At 43.4% G+C, this 21,931-nt stretch overlaps 1 protein-coding gene across 1 annotated transcript in view; it reads left to right on the plus strand.

Annotated features, from left to right (window-relative positions):
• The first annotated feature begins 3,566 nt into the window (after positions 1–3,566).
• Positions 3,567–21,931, plus strand: part of CLVS2 (clavesin 2) — a 57,239-nt gene continuing 38,874 nt past the window's right edge. Inside the window, exons 1-2 of the mRNA XM_054822436.1 lie at positions 3,567–5,021; positions 15,064–15,238. Of these exons, the coding sequence (XP_054678411.1) occupies positions 4,633–5,021; positions 15,064–15,238 (564 nt within the window). The 5' untranslated portion in view covers positions 3,567–4,632. The remainder of the gene's footprint in view (positions 5,022–15,063; positions 15,239–21,931) is intronic.

The raw sequence follows: 21,931 nt of genomic DNA on the forward strand, positions 1-21,931 counted from the left end.
TTAAAATGTTTGAATGAAGTTTCTAAATTGATTGTGAAAATAAGGCCTAGACTTTGAATTTAGCTGCTTTTGATTTAGGTGTCATTTAGGTGATTTTGACAAAGTTATATTTAGCCCTTTTCAAAATCTTCAAGGACACGCTTAACTGCATGCACCTACATAAACGCTGCTGAAGAGGAATGGATGAGAGCATATATTGCTCGTGATATGTATTTTCAAATGTATTTCTCATGTCTTTAGCTATATCACAGCTAAATAAGACAAACTCTCTTGGAAATTTGGTTCTATATGCACAGATGTCCTGAAGGAATTGTCTCTCTGGGAGAGCAGGATGCTGAGGACAACGTAACTGAAGTCGAAGACGAGAGCAAGAGCCTTCTACAGTCTGAAACCATTCCCCAGCAAGTACGGTACCAACATTGGTATTAATACAGCTATTTCCTTGTCCATCATCTACTATTTATTTTATTTTGTTTTATTCCTGTGTTGCATTTTTGTCCCTGAATGCCCTGATCTATTGCTGATTTTAAACAGTTTCATTCTAAATGTGAATTAGCATCTCTGATATCAAACATCTACACAAACACCTTTGTGTCTTATTTGTGTTTTCTTTTTATTTGAAATCAGGTGCCTAATTGTAGTGCTTGTAGGATTGCAGGGCACTTGGATTTTAATTGTGTGAAGTTCAGGCAAAAGTGACTATAAAAGGATCAAAGAAAAAATGATAGTTTGTAAGTCCAAGTGAAAAGATGCTGAGATTTACATAATGGATTTAGTCAGACACCCCTACTGTTTTATAGAGGGAAAAGTGCATGTGCACAATAAATAAATTACACTGTGCCATCAGTATGTTGCATCTAACTGCATTAGTGGCTCCATTTTTCCCCTCATGACCTAGGTAAGATGACATATTGGAAAATACATATTTCTTCATTATACTGTTTAAATGGTTTGATAAATCTGCTTATAGATGACAGAAACATTTTTTATTGCTCCTACCAAGTTATTTATATTTAAAAGAAATATTTCATGTGTTTACATGCAAGATCTCAAAATATTGAAAAAATGGTATTGTCATAATAAGCCCCATCTGTGGCTCGGGTAGAACACGACCAAAATCTTGTTCTTTGACCTACTCTACCTTCGGGCTGCCTTGCCTTGTGCACTTTTCATAATGCCCACCTTCTAAATTTATGCAGTTCAGGAACAGAGTAAACCATCTCCTTCACGATGAGAGCATTTTGATCTATGTTTCTACAATTCATTGCAAAATGATTTTCTTGAATGCTATTAATATTCAGTGAATTTCATTTTAATGTGGCAAAGTACCAGTTAGAATTTGTTAAATTATTAAATCTATTTTTATGGACACTGAACTTTGCTTTGAAAAGGAAGCGTACAGAAATTGCATTGTTTTTGATAAAACTAATTCATATATTTGGTTTCCAGATTTTTTTAATCCTCTTCCTCCACATTTTTTCCCTGTGTTTTTCTGTGCTTTTTTTTTATTTTAAAAAGAGTAAAAAAGGGAATGGATTAAATATGGTCAAAATGGGGAAAACCAAAAAATGGAACAATACTGAAAGTTTTCAGATAAAAGTCCACGTATTTTCTATTTTTTTTTTAAATTAAGAATCTTTAGAATTAACCTTTTCTGTAGTTTCAAAATTATTACTATTCTAATTTTGGCCAGCTCACTTCTTTTTTCTGTTCAGTGCATCTATGTGCTGAAATACACGAGAAAATCTAATATATGTCTGTGTTTCCACTTGCAAAAGAAAAATAAAGCAGATTAAGGAATGTGTTACTGGAGGTCACAGACAGGATATATTATGGACTTGATTTTGCAAGACACTGAATGCCTGCAGCTCGCCTTGCACCAAGTGAATTTAAGGCACTTGTCACATGACCTACTCTTTTATTAGCTTAGTTGCAGTGGAAAAGGCAGGGCAGTAGCATCAGAAATGGAAACGATGGCAGGAAAAGTCTGGTTGTTGGTTCCTTAAGGGTGATGGAAACAGCTATTCTCCAAGGGTCTCTGCTGAGGAATATAGAAGTAATATATAGAGGAACATAGCAAGAGCAAAACAAAGATTTAAGAATAATAGAAAATAATCATTAAAAAAAAAGCACAAACTATTTCTGGAGAAATAACTGCTCTAAGAAAAAGTTATCGACCCAGATGAATCACATCTACGTAAGGGGGCTAATTTAAAGGCATTTCATCAGACAAAGAGAAATAAGCATTTCTAGGGAGTGATTCAGTCCTTAAGTAGACTGCGTATCTTTCTCCCTTGTGAGGCATCTCAAAGCACATAGTGAAATTCAGACGGAATAAAGCTGGGCCACGATGACTGGGCACTAACAGACCGGTCCTTCCAACAGGTTCTGCCTTTAGCTATGCCACTGGAGATCCGGCACCCAGCTCAGTAAGGACTGGTGTTTCTGTCTGCCCTTCCAGCCACCCTTACTGCAGGTATTTTGAGATCAGGCAGCTATGAAGAAATGGGTAAAACTTGATCATTACTTAGCACAAAGAAAGGATCTGGTGAAGAATGGCAAAACCCTATAAAGCCCTAAAAAACCAAAACCTACCTTTAGCCCCCAGAATGATGATTTTGCCACCTAACTACCACTCGCTGCATAGACTCGTGCTCAGAACATGCTCATTGCTGAGGGCTCCCTCCTGCTGCTGAGGTCATCTGTTTCATCTGATGATGGTCTGCAGAAAATGCAGTGTATCATTTAAATGTTTTTATGGGTATCTTCATCTGCCTGAGAATGCACACGATACTTCCTACTGGTGTATTCCCCCTATATCCTCTCAGTACGGATCAGTGATCTCAGTGCCTTTTCCATGATTAGGCTTGTGTGCTCTGGCTATGTCACCTTAGGAAAGAAGCCCAATGCAAAGAAATGCTCTTCCTATTCGAAGGAGGAGGAGGTACATGTTATGGGCTTTCCCGTGTTTGCCATATCTTTCATGTAAACTTGATTTACAGGCGTATTTGCATCGGAAAGGTCGAGTCCATCAGACAAAGGTCAAACGTTCTTCAGTGGGAACTTTTCTTGAAAGCAGACTGCAGAATCAAACTTTCCTGCATGAAAAATGCCATCTTTCCTCACCGAAATATTCAATGTACAGAAGCAGGATATTTTTGCCCTTTGCAATATAATGCAACTTAAGACACGCTGCCTCCTACATGAGGCCAAAAATGAGGGTGGCTTTATTTTATTCCCAGGTTTTTAAACTTGCAATGTTTCACGTTGAGAACTCCAGTCGAAAGAGAGGATTGCAAATAAAGACAACACTCGATGAATAACATCTCGCCACTGGCACGACCCCGAGATTTACGCGGGCCCTTGATCTGACTCCGCGGGATGCTCTGCGGGGTCTTACGTGCGGCCCGGCTGATCGAGGGACCCCGTAGCCCCCCGGCCACCGCCTCCCTCCGCTCCCCGCCCCCCCTCCGCAGGGCAACCACCATCTTGTTCCGCGCAGCCCCGGCGCAAGCGTCCGCGGCGCTGCTCTGCGCATCGCCCCTCCACCGCGGAGATCCGCGGTGCGGCCGCAGTCCCCCCACCCCCGGGGCGGGCCGGGCCCGGCACTGCGCGGGGGGGCGGGGAGCGGAGCACGGCCGCCTGTGCGCTGCCTCCGCGCCCGCCGCTCCCCGATCTCCCGCGGGGGCGGCTCCCGCGTGGCGTGCTCAGCGGCCGGTGCGCGGCGGAGGAGGGCAGGTGCCGCTGCGCGCCTGGGCGGGTGCGCGCGTGTACGTGTGCGTGTGCGTGTGTGTGTGTGTGTGTGTAAGGCGGGGCGGCGCGGCAGGCAGCCCCGCGCCGGCTGGTGCCATCTGGGAGCCGGGGCGTGGAGCGGAGGAGGGCGCAGGAGGGGGACGAGCATCCTCAAGGCCGAGGCTCCGTTTGTCTTTCCGAGCTCCGCGCAGGCGAGCGGGAGGCTCTTCGGTACCGTTACTGGCCAAGTACCTGCGGATCGGCTTGCCTCCCCCTCGCTGGTTATTTTTTTTGTTTGGTGGTGGGTTTGGTTTTTTTTTTAATTAACCCTCCCTCAAATCCAGGGAGACGCTTCTGAAGCGGGGCGAGCGCTGATCTTACGTAAATGGTGCTGCTCCAGGGAGGGCAGCCCCCCTGCCAGCCCCGGGCCAGGGGAGCGCCCCCGGGCGCCGCTCGCCCTGCCTAGCGGCCGGGCCCCTCGCTGCCGCTGCAGCCCGGCCTGAGATCCGCACCGGCACCGGCGGGGGCGGGCGGCGAGCGGCAGCCGGGAGCCCCCAGCCCCGTCCTCGGCGGGTTTCGGCGCCTCCGCGGACCGGCTGCGGGGATGATGCGGCGCGTCGGACCCCGCGGCGGGGAGGGCGCTATGTCAGAGAGATAACGCGCCTCCGCCAGCAGCCCGGGGGCAGTCTCGGTGCCAGCCCCCCCCGGGACCTGGGAGCCGCTCGCCTCTCGGCGGCCGGACTGGCAGCGGCGGCGGGGCCGGGGAGCGGCGGGGCGAGGCCCGGCGGGGCGGGGGAGCGGCGGCTGGCCGTGCCGGGGCACCCCGCCTCCGGGGGGCAAGCGCCCGGGAGGCTGAGGAGCGCAGGCAGCAGAGGCGGGGAGGAGGAGGAGGGCAGCGCCATGACTCATTTGCAAGCGGGTCTCTCCCCGGAGACTCTGGAGAAAGCCCGGCTGGAGCTGAACGAGAACCCCGACACCTTGCACCAGGACATCCAGGAGGTGCGGGACATGGTGATCACCCGGCCGGACATCGGCTTCCTCCGCACCGACGATGCCTTCATCCTGCGGTTCCTACGGGCCAGGAAGTTTCAGCACTTCGAGGCGTTTCGCCTTCTGGCCCAGTACTTTGAATATCGCCAGCAGAACCTGGACATGTTCAAGAGCTTCAAGGCCACAGACCCGGGCATCAAGCAGGCGCTGAAGGATGGCTTCCCCGGCGGGCTGGCCAACCTGGACCACTATGGCAGGAAGATCCTCGTCCTTTTTGCTGCCAACTGGGACCAGAGCAGGTAAATGGAGAGACACCCACCCGCCTTAACCCCTTCTTTCCTCGGGCAACGCGTGGGAGAAGCTGTGACAGATCAGGGCGAGGATGGGTGGGCAGCAGGGACACACCCGGCTCTGCCCACGGGGGCTGGGCAGCAGCCTGGGAAGCAGAGGGAGAAGAGAAAGCAGAAATGTGTTTTGTAGCTTAGGGCCTTTTCAACCCTCTCATCCTTTAGGCTCTGAATTTTGGGAGGGAAGTGGGAATTGCTCGGGTGCTCTTCTCACCTGGCTAGTATGAGGTTTACACCCTTCTGCCTCCCCTTAGCCAAAGTGAGCTGGCACAGTAGATCATGCACTTACCCCCTGACAAAGGCTGGTTGCGCTCTCTATGCTGGTCTTTCTGCTTCAGCACACACAGAGCTGCTCAGGTGCCACAGGAGAAAGTGGGAGATGCTGTATGTAGGACAGGAGTATCCATCATGGCTTTTGAGCTGAAAAGTTTGCCTGTGCAGGAAACTGAGACTCCGAATCCTTTCCCTCAGCTAACGAAAGCGCTTCCTGAGCTGCCTGGAAATGCCAGGATGGAAGTTACAGTAACCACTTCTTTTCCCCACTCCTACTGCTCCGAGTGTGAAGTCTGTGTATAATAAGATCCAAGCACACAAAGCTTTGGTAGCAAATTGAAGGAGGCTAGTGCAGTCCCTAGAACAATTTCTGATCCCTTTTGGATCTGCTCTAGCCTGAAGATGACTTAGCACGCTGACCCAAAAGCTGTCTCCCATCAAGGCCCTTTCTTTTAGCAATTGGCTTGATACTGTGTGACACTACTTGGTTATTCTAAGTATCTCACTGGGTGTCATGCCCAGTTTCTTCTGCAGTCTAAAATTACATCCACAAAAATTGCTTGCTTTTCAGTACATGTAAATGAATGACTCCATTAAGAGTGAACTCTAAAGCCTACTCCTGTGAGCACTGCATGGCTTCCCTAGGCTCCCAACCTGAGAGCAGGGTTAGGATCTGAAGCACTTCTGAGTGAGAAAACTTAAAATCTTGCTAGTTGCCTGCACATGAACCCAAACTGTCTTTTGTGCAGTCAGTGTGGGCCGGGCACAGGCAGTGCGGCGTGTTCAGTGCAGATATGCCAAGCTCAGCTATTTTGACACATGAGGAGGGCACAAACAGGTAGCAGTGTGGATAGAAATGATAAAATTTGGGGGATTGTCATACTTAAGCCTGCCCTTTAAGTATTTGTGTAGCTGTCCTCTTGCAGGCTGTGTCAATAGCCATTGCAGGGAGTGATCCCACAGCTCCCTGCAGCAATCAGTGTTGCAGCTAGGGATGGGTCTCTGCCCGAAGGGCTGCTGGCCCACCGTGGCTTTCCTCCTCTCCAGACAGGGTGGCCACATCCACACTGCCTACGTGCTGAGTTTCCTGGCCCTTGCTAACCCATGAATCATGCCAAGGCACTGGGAGAAAGCTGTCTGGCACAAACCAAAACTGCCCATGACCAGGCTAACATCTAGAAAGGGTGGATGAACATACGCAGAGCTGGGGCCAGCATCCTTTTCCTGCTTCAGTTTTCTGGCAGATGGAGCCAAAGAAGCCAAGTGAGGAAGCAGTGGTGATGAGGCTAAGGACTCTCTGAGTGGGCTTCATTTCCCACATAAGGACCAGGTCAACTTTTTATTTTAAAAACAGCTCCACAAAATCTTAAAAATCCCCAGACGAAGAATTATCAAAGACATGGATATTTAGGCCATTTATTAAGTCATACATCTGCCATGAAGAAGTTCCCTTGTTAAAGGTAGTGTGACCTTCTCTGTACTGTTATTTCTTATTAACGAAAAAAACCCAAAGCTTTACGTGACACTTTTCAGATCATTACTTCCTAGTTAAAAGAACACCAAGAATTAGAATTCAGAGATAATGCAGCTTTTAAAAAATAATTGCCATGTGAAAAGAATAGGTTTATTTTCTTCTTAATTTTGGATATGCTGATATTTAAATTACATGAGATCAGCTGACACAACAGTCATTATGATCTTTTTCATGAAGTCCTATTGGTAAAATTATTATTTATGATATAATACAGAAGGGACTGGGGTACACAGGGGTACCTAATGGCCATGTTTGTACTTGGATTCCTATTGCTCTTCAGCGCTGCCGACCCACGGTATGCCTCTCCTCCAGAGCGAGGGATTTGTTTTCAGATAGACCACTCAGACAAAGGGGAGAGAGCTGAAGCCCAGCTGTGGGGAGTGGCTTGCTCCAAGGCACATGACAAGTCAGTGACAGATCTGGGAATGGAGCTAGGTCACTCTTTTCTAATTAATTTAGCATCTACCATTATCTGATGTTCAGCAACTGAACCTGGGGAGCATTGTGTATGGAACGTATATTAGAGCTGCTACGCAATATGTCTCAAGCTTATGCCTTAACTGACTTGAGATCTTACAGTACGTAAACCTGTGCTCCTCTTACAGCAACACTGGGAGGATTACTTTTTGAAGTCTCTCTTGTTAGGGCCTCTTCGTATGCTTCATAAACTAAGTTAATAGAGCACAGTAAGCCTCCAAATTTATCGTGTGTACGACTTATTATGGCCAGTATGTAGCAATTAGGAATAAAAAGTTCCAATTTGTTATTTAAATGAATAGCAGACATACTATAGATGATTTATATAGCACCGGCAGCCTATGATTTACATAGTTCCAATTAGAAGGAAAAGCGTGGGAGGCAGAAATTTCCTATGGTAAAACAAGCCTGTGTACTAGATGTTAAATCATTAAATTAAAGCAGGGCCTGAAAACTGTACCAGATGTCCTACCATCTGAACAACTAAATCAGACAAGTATTTAAAACAAACAAACAAACAAAGGAAAGGTGAAGGATAATGCATCAAGTAGCCTGGCAGCTTTTCAATGGGACCCTGCCTAACTCTCCATCCTGTCTGTCCTGTGGGGAAAGTGAAGACGGGTGGCATTCCTGCCAGGGGGCTGGGTAGCACTCGGGAGGCATCAACCTTCCCTATTAGCTTCCAGATTGTTGATTCTTAACTACATTTGGCTTGTAGGTGTGTACGTGCATTTGAAGACTCCCTTTTTCTTAATGTGTCCAGCTGGTGAAGTTTTTTTTTTTTTCAGTTAATGGTACAATTAACTTTAACTCTCAGCAGCGAAGGATCTGTTGTCATGCATGTTCTTCTGTATGCTTTGTGGCACCTGTACACAAATTCCCTAGGAAAATCAGTCCATTTTGATGCTGTTTCTTTGAAATATTTCCCAATATTAATTATCTCAGATTTTTTTCCTAGAAAAAAGCACAGCAGAAGAGAGCAGTGATACCTAGTTCCTGTCTGTGTCACAGTGACCCAGTCAGCTCACACCATCCTCAGTGAATATGGTAATCCACTGCGCTCATTACCGTTAGCTCTGCTGTTGCATCAGATGATTTACAGCAGGGCAAAGACCGAGTCCACTGGTTTGCTTTCAAAACTATGCTTTCATGTACAGAAGTGCTAGAAACTTTTTTTTTCCGCCCATTAAATGAAAATTTAAATTCTGTAGCTATTAGGAGGCTGGTCTGCTCCTCAGCTCACTATTAACCACAGGCGAGTTGGCAGGGTATTTTTCAAGCTCTGATGGAGACAATGCTAACAATAATAACATATTAACAATAACAAAATACCTGGTTAATAGAGTCAATTTTTGTTTGGAAGTAATATATTTCAAATAATAATTATTAACTAGTGCAAACACTCATTTTTTTCTACAGTTTCTCCTGCTGACTGATACTGTCTTATTGTTTCCTAGCTTTTCCCCAGGTATCTGTATCTGCCTATTATCACTTGTATTTAGACTGTGAGTGTTTTGGCTAGGGATCTTTTTGATCAATGCTAATGTAAAATTTAGGTCAGCTGAATCTTCATCCGTGGCTGTATCTGTTAGACAATGGGCTAACATAAGGAGTAATGAATGGTATTACATCTGAATCTAAAAGCTAATCTGGTAAAATATTTGAAGCAGTTTCTATTTTTCTATGCGTTTTTGTAATACTGGTGATGCTTTTTGTTTTTAGAATAAGGGCGCTGAGGGCATACTGCCACTATTGAAGCAGAATAGCTATAAGAGAAGTTTTGATCCTCCATCTTTTCAGCATTCAAATCTGTACCCAGACTGACAAACCAAGGAGATCTGAGACATCATTTCTAGGTACTCCTTTGTGTATCTTGAGGGCTCTTGTTTCACTGAAATTCTAAAAATATTGAGCCAGAGCAGTAGGTTAGAAATGGGATGATGGCTCAGAGACTTGACCAGCTTTCTCTTTTAAACCACGACGGCACAAGAGCTCATTTGACAGAAACCTTTACTTGTCAAAATGGTGATGAGCTTAAAATACAGACTGTGCATTCCTTACATATTTGGGACCTTCAGGAGACATGTGGCTTAAATTCAAGCAAAGACGACTTACCATTTGTCTCTCCTAGTTAACAGTTTGTATCCTGAGAGGCAGACTCTTGCCACTCAGTTTTAATTCTCAGAATAACTTGGAATTTCTTGATATTGGGGGGGGGAGATGACAAATAGCAGTAGAGATAGTAGGGCAACTCTGCCAAATATGAATTGACTGGAACCAGAATCTGGTTAAACAGATGATACAGTGGATGCCACCCATCGTCACAAACATAAAATATTGAAAATGGCCAACACAGCTGGATTTGACATGAGGCACTTGTATCCTGCATTCTCCCTGTCTCTTCTCTTTCTGTTGGCCTGGTGGAAATCAGTGGCCTCTGGGAGTGAAGAGAATGCTTATACCACAAGACCAAGAGGTGAAGCTGAAAGATCATAGTGAAGTACTACCAAGAGTTGATAGCAGTGTCTGCCAGACTGTTTTTCCCAGAAATCCTTGGAAATCCTTGGAATCTTTTCATGTCCCATAAAAAATTCTCAAAGAACTTTTCATTTCTTTAAAGGGGAAATTGCTGCCACTGTTAAATTACGAGAGAGCGGGGTACCTACCTAGTTAATTGTTTGAGCTGTTCTGTTCTTGACAAATCGAGACCTCAGTGAGGCATTATCCTAGAAAGCTCTGTTGCTGTCATGGTAGTAATGGTAGCCATCCCAAAGCATTTGAAAGAATCACTGTCAGTGTGGCTATTAACTTGTCAAGCCTTCCCAGGCTCATTGCTTTAAAGTCAACCTGAATGAAAAATTTCAAGAGGTAGCAGAACGTGTCTGCACACCAGTCCCCACCTCATTTGAACTCAAGCTGGGACGCACATAGACGAGGAACAGTAAGAGTGCATTATATATGTTTTAACATATTTCCAGCATTTGTTATTCACATTAACAACTGGGCTAAAAATGTTGTCTAAGCTCTCCATTGAATTAAGCATGGCTCTATAAATAGAGGGCATTAAATACATTTAAATTAACCATGAGTTCTTGATTATCGTAGCAATTAGTAATACCTTGCTAGTTACAATATGCCCCATAAGAGTCTGTTTAAACAAGTGAATGCAACTGAATTTAGCCATAAGTAAATAAGAATTTATTTCTGCACAGCCTAACTCGAGGCTACTACAGAATGTGCACTGCAGCAAATCTGGCCCAGCACACCCTATGTACCTGACAGCACTGGAGCAGTCATTGCAAAACTGGGGCCAGGGCAAAATGAGGGGATTGCTGTCCCCTAAATACACACTGTTACTTAACACAGATTGGTAAGAATAAAACAATACCATCTTCCTCCTCAGACTGAACACCATGGTCTCTTAAAATTAAAGGCTAATATGTTGATTTTTTTCTTTTTTTTTCTTTTCTTTTTCTCTTTAAAGTAGAAAGGCAGTCAAAGCCATCTTGGACCAAATTTATTTCACACTCACTAGCTTATCCCATTTTTCTCACTTTTGATTGGTTATATTTCTGTATCTCTATGGAAAGTAATTAATTTCAGTGTGGAAGAAAACTTTCAGCAACACAATCTAGAGTAATTTTTCCCACCTTCTTTCTATGTAGTATTTTAACTTCCCTAAAGTCCAGCCAAAGATGGAGTGTATTTTATGGCAGAGCCATCAAATCCTGGTGCTGACATGAGCAGTAGTAGCAGTGAGGTGTAATGTTGGACAACATGGGGCTAGAGTGGATTAAAGATGAGTCTTTCTGCAGATAACTCTACGGTGTGTGAAAGCTTCAGTATAATTTATTTAATAATGTTTCATTTGCTTGTGCTGTTCGGCTGATACTTTCAATACTCAGCTTGCCATTTGCACCACCTAAGATTTCATCCATCACACTGGGTTTACATTTCTGGCTTGCCTCGGCATGTGTCCAGAGTAAAAGCTGCTTTAAATATCCACTAATGGATTTGTCTTTCTTGTCTGGTTTTCTGTACTGTACTTAAGTAAGGTATCAAAACCAAGAGAAGAGGTCCATTACAGAATGAAGGATGGCTCCTATCTTCAACTAATTGCCCTGAAGGGGATTTGAGGTGGGAGGCTTGGTTGTGAGTGACGTGTCCCAGTATACTCCTGATGTGGCTTTTTAGACTTAAATAGCACTTTGGATACCTTCCTCTGGCAGAAGATACTCTTGCTTGCTTTTGGCTAGCCCTGTGTTCTTCAGGACTTGTTTTCACCGGGAGAACAACCTTTTGTCTTTTTCAGTGGGTAAACGTACAATATCGTCACAGTCCAGCCCTGTGACCATTGGTTACTCTCTGTGGTGGCTGAAATCGTGGTCTCATTGATGCCTGACAGTTTTCCTGTTGACTTGACTGAATTCAGGACTTGATTAGGTGTATTTATGTTTACATGTATACATCTATATATTTATCACTTAGGAATATATAAAAGCATTTTATGGCCAGTCTTAGAGACCTGACTGGCCTCATAAACAAAGAATTTTTACGTCTAATGCACCAGATTTCTAGCAGCCTTGTGCCACTAGGGAGCTGTTAATCCAAGGCCTGTGATGTCTTTTGGAACTCCCTAGGGAGGACGTTAGAGATCTACATCAGGAACTTGGGACCCATCTTCTTGGGCTGGATATAGGGTGCTTGCAGCAGGCTTCTGCTTTGTGGAGCTCTTCTGGAGAATGAGATCCTCTGAATGAGGCAACATAAATGTCAAGTGGGGTTGAGGCTAATTTTAGGATTTGAGTATTTCTAATGTTTGTTTCTTGTATGAACTCTGACAGATGATCTTCCTCAGACTGAGGCATTAGCTGTTCTCCCAATGTCTCACTTGATGTAATTTCCTTCCCAGTGCACTGTTTCCCCTGGGAAGACCTCTTACAGGGTGTATCTCCATCTAATTTCATGAAGCGATACAAAAAAAAAATATTTCAGAGACCTCTACCACCTTGTGGAGGTAACCAGGGGTTTGAAGGCAGTTGGCTGCACTCTGATCCCAGCCCCAACCCTGAACACGACTTTGTAAGCCTTCTCTCAGGCTAAGTGCGTGTTTTAATCCTGATGCTGGCAGTTGTACAAAATGCATGTCGTACAGGGGATTTTTAGTTCCCATGTTGATTAGGTCCGCTGTCCGTGCACCAATGTTGTATTGGTTAGGTAGACTGGTGTGCAGATGCACCAGGCAAACTCAGACCTTTTTAGTGCCAGTAAAACCGTCTATAGTCTTCATGCTGCCAAAAACTCCCTACACATCCCATTTTACATGCACAACCTCATTTGGGAAAGAGCCGATGAACAATTTCATTTTTCCTCAGGTTGCTCTTCGCGCTGCAGCACTGGGGGTGTTTGTTTGTTTGTTCGTTTGCTTACTCAGAGGCCTCGGCTGCGGCGGTGGCGTTTTCCCCGCGCGTCCAGCAGTTGGGCTTGGGGGAGCTGCTCTGCTTTGGGGGGAGGGGGAGCATCAGCTGCTCCGTACCCGAGGCGTTGGCTCTGCCACAGCAGCCCCTGTGCCCCCGGGCAGGTTTGCTCAGGGCAAGCAGGGCGCTCCAGGTTTGCTTCACTGTGCCTACTCCAAAAACAGGGACCTGGCCTAACAGTTCTTTAATGATCAAATCGCGCTAACGATTGTAAGGATCCAGGTTTTGAACGTTTTCCTTCAAAACAGGTTTTAAGGCATATCCTTTTTTCCCCAATGGACAAAATTCCATTTACAGAAATGGTCTTTTTTTTTTTTTCCTCCATGCCAAAAAGAAATACAGAATTTTAGTGTTCTGAGGATTTCCATAGGGAAATTACAGAGAAGAATTTTTCTTGTGCTGTTTCCTCTCCCAGTTGAAGAAAACTGAACAAAAAAGACTGAGCATGCCAAACTTCCTGTAAACCTTAGATCTCAGAAAAGTAAAGCCTTAGAAAAAAGTTAAATCTCAGAAAAGTGATGATGAGAGGAGTGAATATGAAAACTTTTACCTCAGTCAACAAAACCAAATTGAAAAGAAAATAAGGGTTTCCAAAATGAAGAGAAGAATCATGTAAAACAATGCTTCCCCTAATGTTTTCTGGGGAAAACACACTTTCTCTTGTTCACTTGTGTTAGGCTGACATTAACAGAGTCCTTTGCTAGTCCCTTTCCTAGGAATGCATAGTTGGGAAGTTCACTGAGGTTTAACTGGCTAAAAAAAAAAAAAAAAAAAAGGAAAGATGGGAGGAGTCAGCTAGAGCAGATTAATTTCATTTGTGTTATTTCCTTGTGCAGATACTTTTAAAATATAGTTATGTACTCAATGGAACAGTGTGTATTGTATTAAAGCAAGTAGAATTCAGTATAATTTAATGTAATTTCTAAATAGGCACACAAGCTCTTTGCTACATATGCAGTATAGTGAAGATTTCCCTGGGGACTCCTAATTTTGAGAACTTCTATGTTTGATGCCATCAGGGACACTTTTATTCTGGAATATTCTGGTTTAGCTGTCTAATGCAGCATCTGATACTGTGGTGTGGACTGGCAAATTTACATCTGTTTCAGTAACTATTTATCTTACCTTCAAAAAAAAATGTTACATATGAAACATAGTTAGCCTGGAAAAAAACAAAAGTTAAACTACTACTTTCGTATCTCTTAAAAAAGCCCGGATAATTCAGATGTTTTGCCTTTTTAAAAAAAAAAAAAAATAAGCTAAACTGCGAGTTGATTAATAACTCTATTATATGGCAGTCTAAAGATGACATTGGTGTATATATTTAAGCTATTCAGCTGCTGTATTAGGTGTTTTAGCTTCAAAAAAAGACAGATTATACTCAACAGGCTTTGGCAATATGGAATTATGTCTTCTTTCACAAGGTCATCGATCTAAGAGAAGATTATGTACATGTATGTAAAACACGTAATTAGATATTGTAGGTGGCATCTTTGTAACCCCAAATTTAACGTAGAAAATTCTAGGACGTTCCAAACTTACTCCTGAAACCACATAATTTGGTTATACAAAGTACTCAGTACTCAGAAGGCACTTAAGTAACTCTTAAAAGGTTGCTATTGCTCTTAACCAGAAACACCTCAAAGCCCTAGTGTGTGTTACTTTCTGCTTTCAAGATTCTTGAGTAATCAGCCTTCTGTAAAACCATTTGTAGATTTAAGAGAAAACATTACCTGGAGAGAGGGACAAGGGGAACATGTGGAAATGCCTATTTTAGCTGATAATTTAGCTGTTATTTCAATCCCTTGGAAAGATATAGGCGGAAACTTTGGGTCTAGGCTTCAGGTGTTAGACTCAGGTTTTGGTTTCATTATGATTTTAGAAAAATACAATTTGCATAGATATGTTTGTACAGACATTTAATAAAATGCATAGATGTTAAAGCAGCTTGGGAGTCTACAGAAAAGTTCAAATTTGTTTTTGGTGTGTTATATTCTTGTAGTTTGTTTGGGCTGGCTGATGGTTTAGATGTACATAATCCTGCTCCAGAGGATTTTGACTAATTGAGCTTTTGAGACTTTCCCAGATTTACGTACCCATGACTCCTGAGGATACGTTTGTACTCCTTTGATTTAAAGTTTTGACAAGCAGTACAAAGGAAGAATGCTCAGAGCTTCTCCACATCCGTGGTCATTGCTCCTTTCCTAACCAAGTCTCCCCTTAACGTTCACAGGTACACACTGGTGGATATTTTGCGCGCCATACTTCTTTCTTTAGAAGCCATGATAGAAGACCCCGAGCTTCAAGTGAATGGATTTGTTTTGATTATAGACTGGAGCAACTTCACTTTCAAGCAGGCCTCCAAGCTCACACCAAGCATGCTTAGATTAGCCATAGAGGGCCTTCAGGTAACCTTCTTTTCTTTCTTTTCCCAATTCTACATCGTTTTGCAGTTAATTACAAATCCAGGTGGCTAAAAAAACCCAAACAAGACAAAAATCCAAGAACTTCTGAACAGCAAGGCTATTAACGCCTTAAGGTATGGGCGATCAGTCAAGCTACAGTGGCACAAGCTAACGCGTGAGCTCAGTCACTAACTGCAGTAACTCCCGGTGTGTAGGCTCCTTCTTTGCCATAAATAAGAGGTAACTTTTCTGTCTTTATTCCAAAGTGGCTGGCTTCCTGTAAATTCAGACCGTAGCTTCTGCAGCATCAAGTTAGAAGTAATCAGTTTATCTTGTCATTTTGCACAGGGCTAATGAAATATGGGTTGCTGCTGCCACACCAGCAGCAGTTGGTTTTTTTCGTTGATTCCATTGGAGACAGGCTCTACATCATTTGTCCTGAAAAGTGTGGAGCACTGTGATTAAACAGTTAGCTGGGACTATTTACTGACTCAAAGTTCAGCATGTACTTGGCTCTTTTGCTGGGTCAGGATTAATTTGAGCAGTAGCTTCTGGGACTGAGTACACAGTGATTTAAATTTCTTTCTGGTCATTGTAAATGCACTTTACATGGCACAGGCACATTGGTGGAAAGGATACTACATAACTCTTGGCTGTCTCCTATGATCTTTAATGCTTATTAAAATGAAAAACTAGAATCTGTAAAGTAGTTGTTTTCTGTGCAAACTTGAGTTGCTGTGTTAAAAATACCAGTAATTCACTCCTGTGGCAGTGTGCCTTGGTTTTACAAGGACATATATTCCTTTTCTGTGATGTTTTTATCATTTATACATTTTTATTACTCATAAAACAAAATAACAGCCTTATCTTTGAACTTTCTTCACTTTGATATTACTATTTTTGAAGAAACTTGGGTTGCAGTAGTGTGGAGTTTTGATCTAAATCTTGAAATGGCTTAACCAGTCAGTATTCAGCCTGCTGTTTCACACAGAAGGGTAGTGACAGTCATGAGACAAAGATCTCAATTTTCATTTCATGGTGTGGTTCCATGGTCTTGAGAACTACATTAGAAGGCAGCAGTGAGATCTGTGCTCTAATAGTGCTGCATTTCCTTTTATTGCTTTCAAAGTTATTTTTTGTGCTGTTTTTCAAAATTAGCCATTATTTTCTTGTTTAGAACATGAATAAATACTTTAGTAGTCTTTGTTTTTAAATGGTGATGTTTCTCCTTGGACATTGATCAGAGATGGTTATTTTGAGGAGAGCTGCAGTGGATAATTGCATCTGAAAATATGATGGATGACCTACCAAACTTCAGGTGGGCTCTGAGACTCTGTCTTCTCCTGACATCGGTTGGTTCATTACTGAGTTGAGGTGAAGTCCGCTGGCTTAACTTACCCATGCGCCCAGCTTTGTATGTTCCAGTGTCTTAAGTCTGATAGTGGCTGGCACCCAGGGCATCATTTTGTGCCCACTGTCTTCAGTCAACAGGACATCCAGAGATGTAAAACTGGGCATGAAATGCTCCAGAAGAGGGAATGGAAAGGCACTGAAATGGCAAATGTGAGATAAAACTCTCCCAAAGCTTGAGGAATCTGTCCTAATCTGTGACAGGTATTGTTATCTGTAAGCAGCAACTTTTACAAGGCCTTTTACCTCAAGTCTTTTGAAGAAATAAATTAGTTGAGCTCTCATAATACGTTGTTTAATTTTCTGTGGAGAACCACTGAGGGAATGAGGGCTAATGTTCTTATACTAGCAAAATTGACTGACTCTCTAGTAGATATTTTCCCAGTAGTTATACTACTTGGGGGTTTTTTTGTATTTAATTTCTTTTTTTGTCTTCTTTTTTTTATTTTACTTAGACATTTTTCTGTGTAAAGATATGTTAGAATCAATGGAAGGGACTAAAGACAACTGAGCATCTTGGAGGGACAACCTCACTTCAGAAACAATTGCGATCAGGAAGGAAATCAGAGGAAAGCATGGTGGGAAAGGTGGTACAGAGAGACCTTGGGCAAGGCACAGGTTTATTTGCACCTTCTTGCAAGATTTCATGCCTGAAATGTTACATTCCCTTACCCTCAACAGGGACTGCCTTTTCTTTTATTTTGGACAAAAAGGTGCATTCTGAATGATGTCAAAGTAAAAAGTGCTTAGTCAGGTAATGTGAAAAAGAACAACTCACACACACTGTTTATTTATAATCTTTGTAAATACTCTCTATTTAATCAGAAAAATGGAATTTACTTTGGCTTATAAGATTTAACAGGGCTCAAGATGTTGAACTTTACCATTTGGGGAATTTAAATATTTGTGTTACTTGGGTGGAAAGGGACAGGGAAAGTGGGATTAGTGACCGCTGAATTTGATGTTAACCAAATTCCTTTGCCTTCTGAATGAAATCTAGTAAATTTGCATTATATTTGCTTAGCTTCCATGGTGAGCAGAATATTCAATATGGTATGTACCAATGAGAGTTGATTACAAGCTATGGCATTTCCGGGCTCTTCACAACTGCTTATTTATTAGGAAATTGCTTTTGAAATAAGTAAATATATACAGTTTTCTACACGAGGCCAGTTCTGCTATACAGTTTGTCTGCATATCTGTGTTAAATGGGAGTATGAAAAGAATCGTACCCCTAACTGACTTGTATACATTAGAAAAACCTCCTAGCTATTTGTTTTCAGGAAAAGAGCCTTTCGGCCATGGAATTTTTAATGTTAAAGAACAGTGATGTGTTGGGTTTTGTGTGGCAAGGTTTTGGTAGCGGGAGGGGCTACAGGGGTGGCTTCTGCGAGAAGCTGCTAGAAGCTTCCCCTGTGTCTGACAGAGCCAATGCCAGCCGGCTCCAAGATGGATCCGCCCCTGGCCAGGGCCAAGCCAATCAGCGCCTCTGTGATAACATATTTAAGAAGGAAAACAAAACAGTTAAAAAAAAAAAAACTTTTGCAACCAGAGGGAGGAGTGAGAAGAGGTAAGAAACTCTGCAGACACTAAGGTCAGTGAGGAAGGAGGGGGAGGAGGTGCTCCAGACACCAGAGCAAAGATCCCCCTGCAGCCCGTGGTGAAAACCATGGTGAGGCAGGCTGTCCCCTGCAGCCCATGGAGGAAGGATGAGGGGGTGTAGAGATTCTACTTGCAGCCTGTGGAGGACCCCACGCCGGAGCAGGTGGAGGCACCTGAAGGAGGCTGTGGCCCGTGGGAAGCCCACGCTGGAGCAAGTCCGGGCCGGACCGGTAGACCCGTGCAGAGGGGAGCCCACGCCAGAGCAGGTTTGCTGGCAGGACTTGTGACCCCGTGGGGGACCCCATGCTGGAGCAGTTTGCTCCTGAAGGTCTGCACCCCGTGGGAGAGACCCCACGCTGGAGCAGTCTGCTCCTGAAGGTCTGCACCCTGTGGGAGAGACTACGCTGGAGCAGTTCGTGAAGGACTGTAGCCCGTGGGAGAGACTCCATGTTGGAGCAGGGGAATGTTGAGAGGAGTCCTCCCCCTGAGGACAAAGAAGCGGCAGAGACAATGTGTGCTGAACTGACCGTAACCCCCATTCCCTGCCCCCTTGTGCCGCTGAGGGGGGAGGAGGTTGAAGCCGGGAGTGAAGTTGAGCCCGAGAAGATGGGAGGGGTGGGGGGAGGTGTTTTAAGACTTGATTATATTTTCTCATTGCTCTACTCTGTTTTGCCTAGTAATAAATTAGATGAATCTCCTCTCTACATTCAGTCTGTTTTGCTCGTGACGGTAATTAGTGAGTGATCTCTCCCTGTCCTTATCTCGACCCAAGCCTTTTGTTATACTTCTCCTCTCCCATCCCGCTGGGGGAGGGGTGAGTGAGTGGCCGCGTGGCACCCAGCTACCGGCTGGGCCTAAACCACGACAAGTGATTATCTGTAAAAATGGTCTATCTGGATCAGGTGCCTAGGAGTACCTAAGAGCTCAGAGCTGTGAAACCTGAGCAGGAAAACATTAGTTGAGATGTGAGACCAAAACCCATGCCCTGACTTCAGCACCTTGTGTTGGTTCTCCCCAGCGTATTGAATGTGCGGGTGTTTGTGAATCCCAGTCTTCAGGTGCCCACTTCTCCCCATTCATTGATTTCTGTAGCCAAACACTGATTTTGGGCTTGTGAAGGAGCTCATGTTGCTCAGCAGCTGGGCTCCTGAAAGCAGGGAGTGTTACAACATTGTGTGTTGCAACACCCAAGTGCCTTTTCAATTTTGAAAAACCTTACAAAATTTTGCCTCTTTTTACCAGCAAGAGGTTACAATCTGTGTAGTTCAGCTAAGTTTCCCATAGAAAGGAGAACTCTGGAGAGCTCAGGAAAAAAGAACAGCCCTAACTTTCCATAGACAGTGATGAACTCTAAGCTCTTACCACACAAGAATGACACTGATAAATATCTCTATGAAAATATCATCTTAATACATAATGTTGGTCAAAAAAGCAGATCAAATGTTAGGAATTTTGGGGAAAGGAATAGACAGCAGGGAACATGGTGAAGCCACAATGTTGTGGATGATTCTGTTTTTCTGTTTCAGAAAGATTACTGTAGCACTAGAGAAGGAAAAAAAACCCTGAAAGGTATAGGCTGGTTTCTGTATAAGGAACAACTAAGTTGTCTGAGATTCTTCTGAATGGAAGAAGAAAAACTATGGGGAGAAACTACAGATATCTATAAAACCATAGGATCACAGGATAATTCAGGTTGCAAGAGACCTCAGGAGATCAGCAAGTCCAACGTTCTTCTTAAAGCAGGGTCCCTTATGAAGTCAGACCAGGATACAAACAAGGTCATGGATGACTGGAGCAAGTGGGCAAGCTGCAGATGTTATTTGTTACCTCCAGTTTAAGAAATGGGCACGATCAGATGATACTAGCAAGAGGCCTGGCTCTTTAGATGACATGGTGATTCTATGTATCTGGGTAATCTGTGGAACTCCTTGCCATGGGAGATTCCAGGTGCTAAAAGTTTAGTTGTGTTCAGGGAAAAAGGATAGGTTTGTGGAAGAGAAATGAACTGAGGATTAGTAAATACATAAAAAACACATTAAAGATCAGAATTCCTCAGGCTGCACATGGTTGAAGATGAGGTGAATATTGAGTGGAAATATCACATATATTGTCCACACTGTATCTGCTCTAGGGTCTCATTTTTGGCTTCTGTTAAGGACAGGATATAGGGTTAGATGGACTTTTGGTGGGACAAAGTGTATATTCCATGCCCCTTCCCCCCCCTTTTAATAACCTTTCTTTCATTTTACTGCTCCTGGCGCTCCCATGGCCCCTTCTGCCTGAACACTGAGCTGGGAACACTTGGGCAGAAGGAGAGAGGAGGTTCTGGGTATGATTCTTTTCTTTGTGACAGTCCTTTTATAGCTACCTATATAGGCTTTTTATTAAGTATCAAGAGAGCATTGTTTTCATAAAGCAGGTAAAAACAGTGTCAAAGACCAAAAATTCAATTTGAAAATTATATTGAAAGTTGGGGCTTATTATTAACTCTGACAGACAGATTTGGGAGTAATTATAAGTGAGCTTTGCAAAATGGATTTGTGGGTATGCATAAGACACTTTAACTGATTAACTGATATTTAGGATTCTAAAACCTGGAACACTAAATCCTTCTTAAATACTTGATTTCTATTTAGCTCATAATAGTAGTTGCATACATGACAGATTTGTTTTGCATGTTGTCACTCAGGCAGGCTGTACCTCCAAATGCTTTGCAAAACTGTGTAGTTATTGGTGGCTGAATATTAATGCTTTTCCTATAGGTAAAAAGCTGGGGGAAAAGAGCTGATACACATTTAAACTGGGAGCTGAACATATGTTTACAGTCAGCATTGTTGCAGAAGACAGAAGAGTCTTGCTTTCGGGTTGAGGATGTTTACAGGAGGAGAGAGCGGTACTGTTGTGGGGGACAAGGCAGGTCTTTCAACTGATGGTGACTTTTTTTTGTAACAAAGGAAGGCTTCATGAGCTAAAACAAACTCATTACTGTGAACATGAAAGCAAAACAGAAAGAACACGAAGACGGCATGCTTGCAGCTACTATCACTATCTAAAGCATCTTTCAAACAGCTGTTCTTGAGAGTTGTAAGGACAATATCCCCAATCAGATTTGCTGCAGCAGTGTAAAGTGGAAGTAACAGAGACCAGAGCATGTACAGTCTGGTGATGAAAGGGACAGAACTTCCTACTCCCATTTTCTTTAAGCATGAGCTTCATCAGTACCTTACAGGGAATCTTATCTGAACATCGTGGCTGGCTCACATTTCTGTTTAGATATCCACAGACAGTGCTCAAATTTCGCCACCTAGTTCTGGACTACATCTATACAACTAGCAGGTTGCAGAGTCAAGAATTTGTAAGTCGAGAACTTCCAGAACTAAGGATGCCTCTGAAAACAGTATTTTGACTTCATATAATTACATGGTCATATGCTCTGTGCAGTGCATAAGATTGCTGATAATGAGCTTAAGGAACAGTTACTCAGTACTAGCAATGAGTATCAGTGAGCAGCAAACCACAAAAAAAGACCTTTAAGTGTCTTTGCATCCAAACGTAAAACCATAAAAACCACTCATTCAGTGCTGGAGTTTTCTGCCAGTTTTTGAGAATAGGGTCCTGACACTTCACGTAGTGCTTGTGAGGATATTAAAAAGTAGCAGGCTCAGGCTTTTAATGGGAGTATCT

This window comes from Grus americana, chromosome 3, assembly GCF_028858705.1.
Source record: "Grus americana isolate bGruAme1 chromosome 3, bGruAme1.mat, whole genome shotgun sequence".
Taxonomy (NCBI): Eukaryota; Metazoa; Chordata; class Aves; order Gruiformes; family Gruidae; genus Grus; species Grus americana.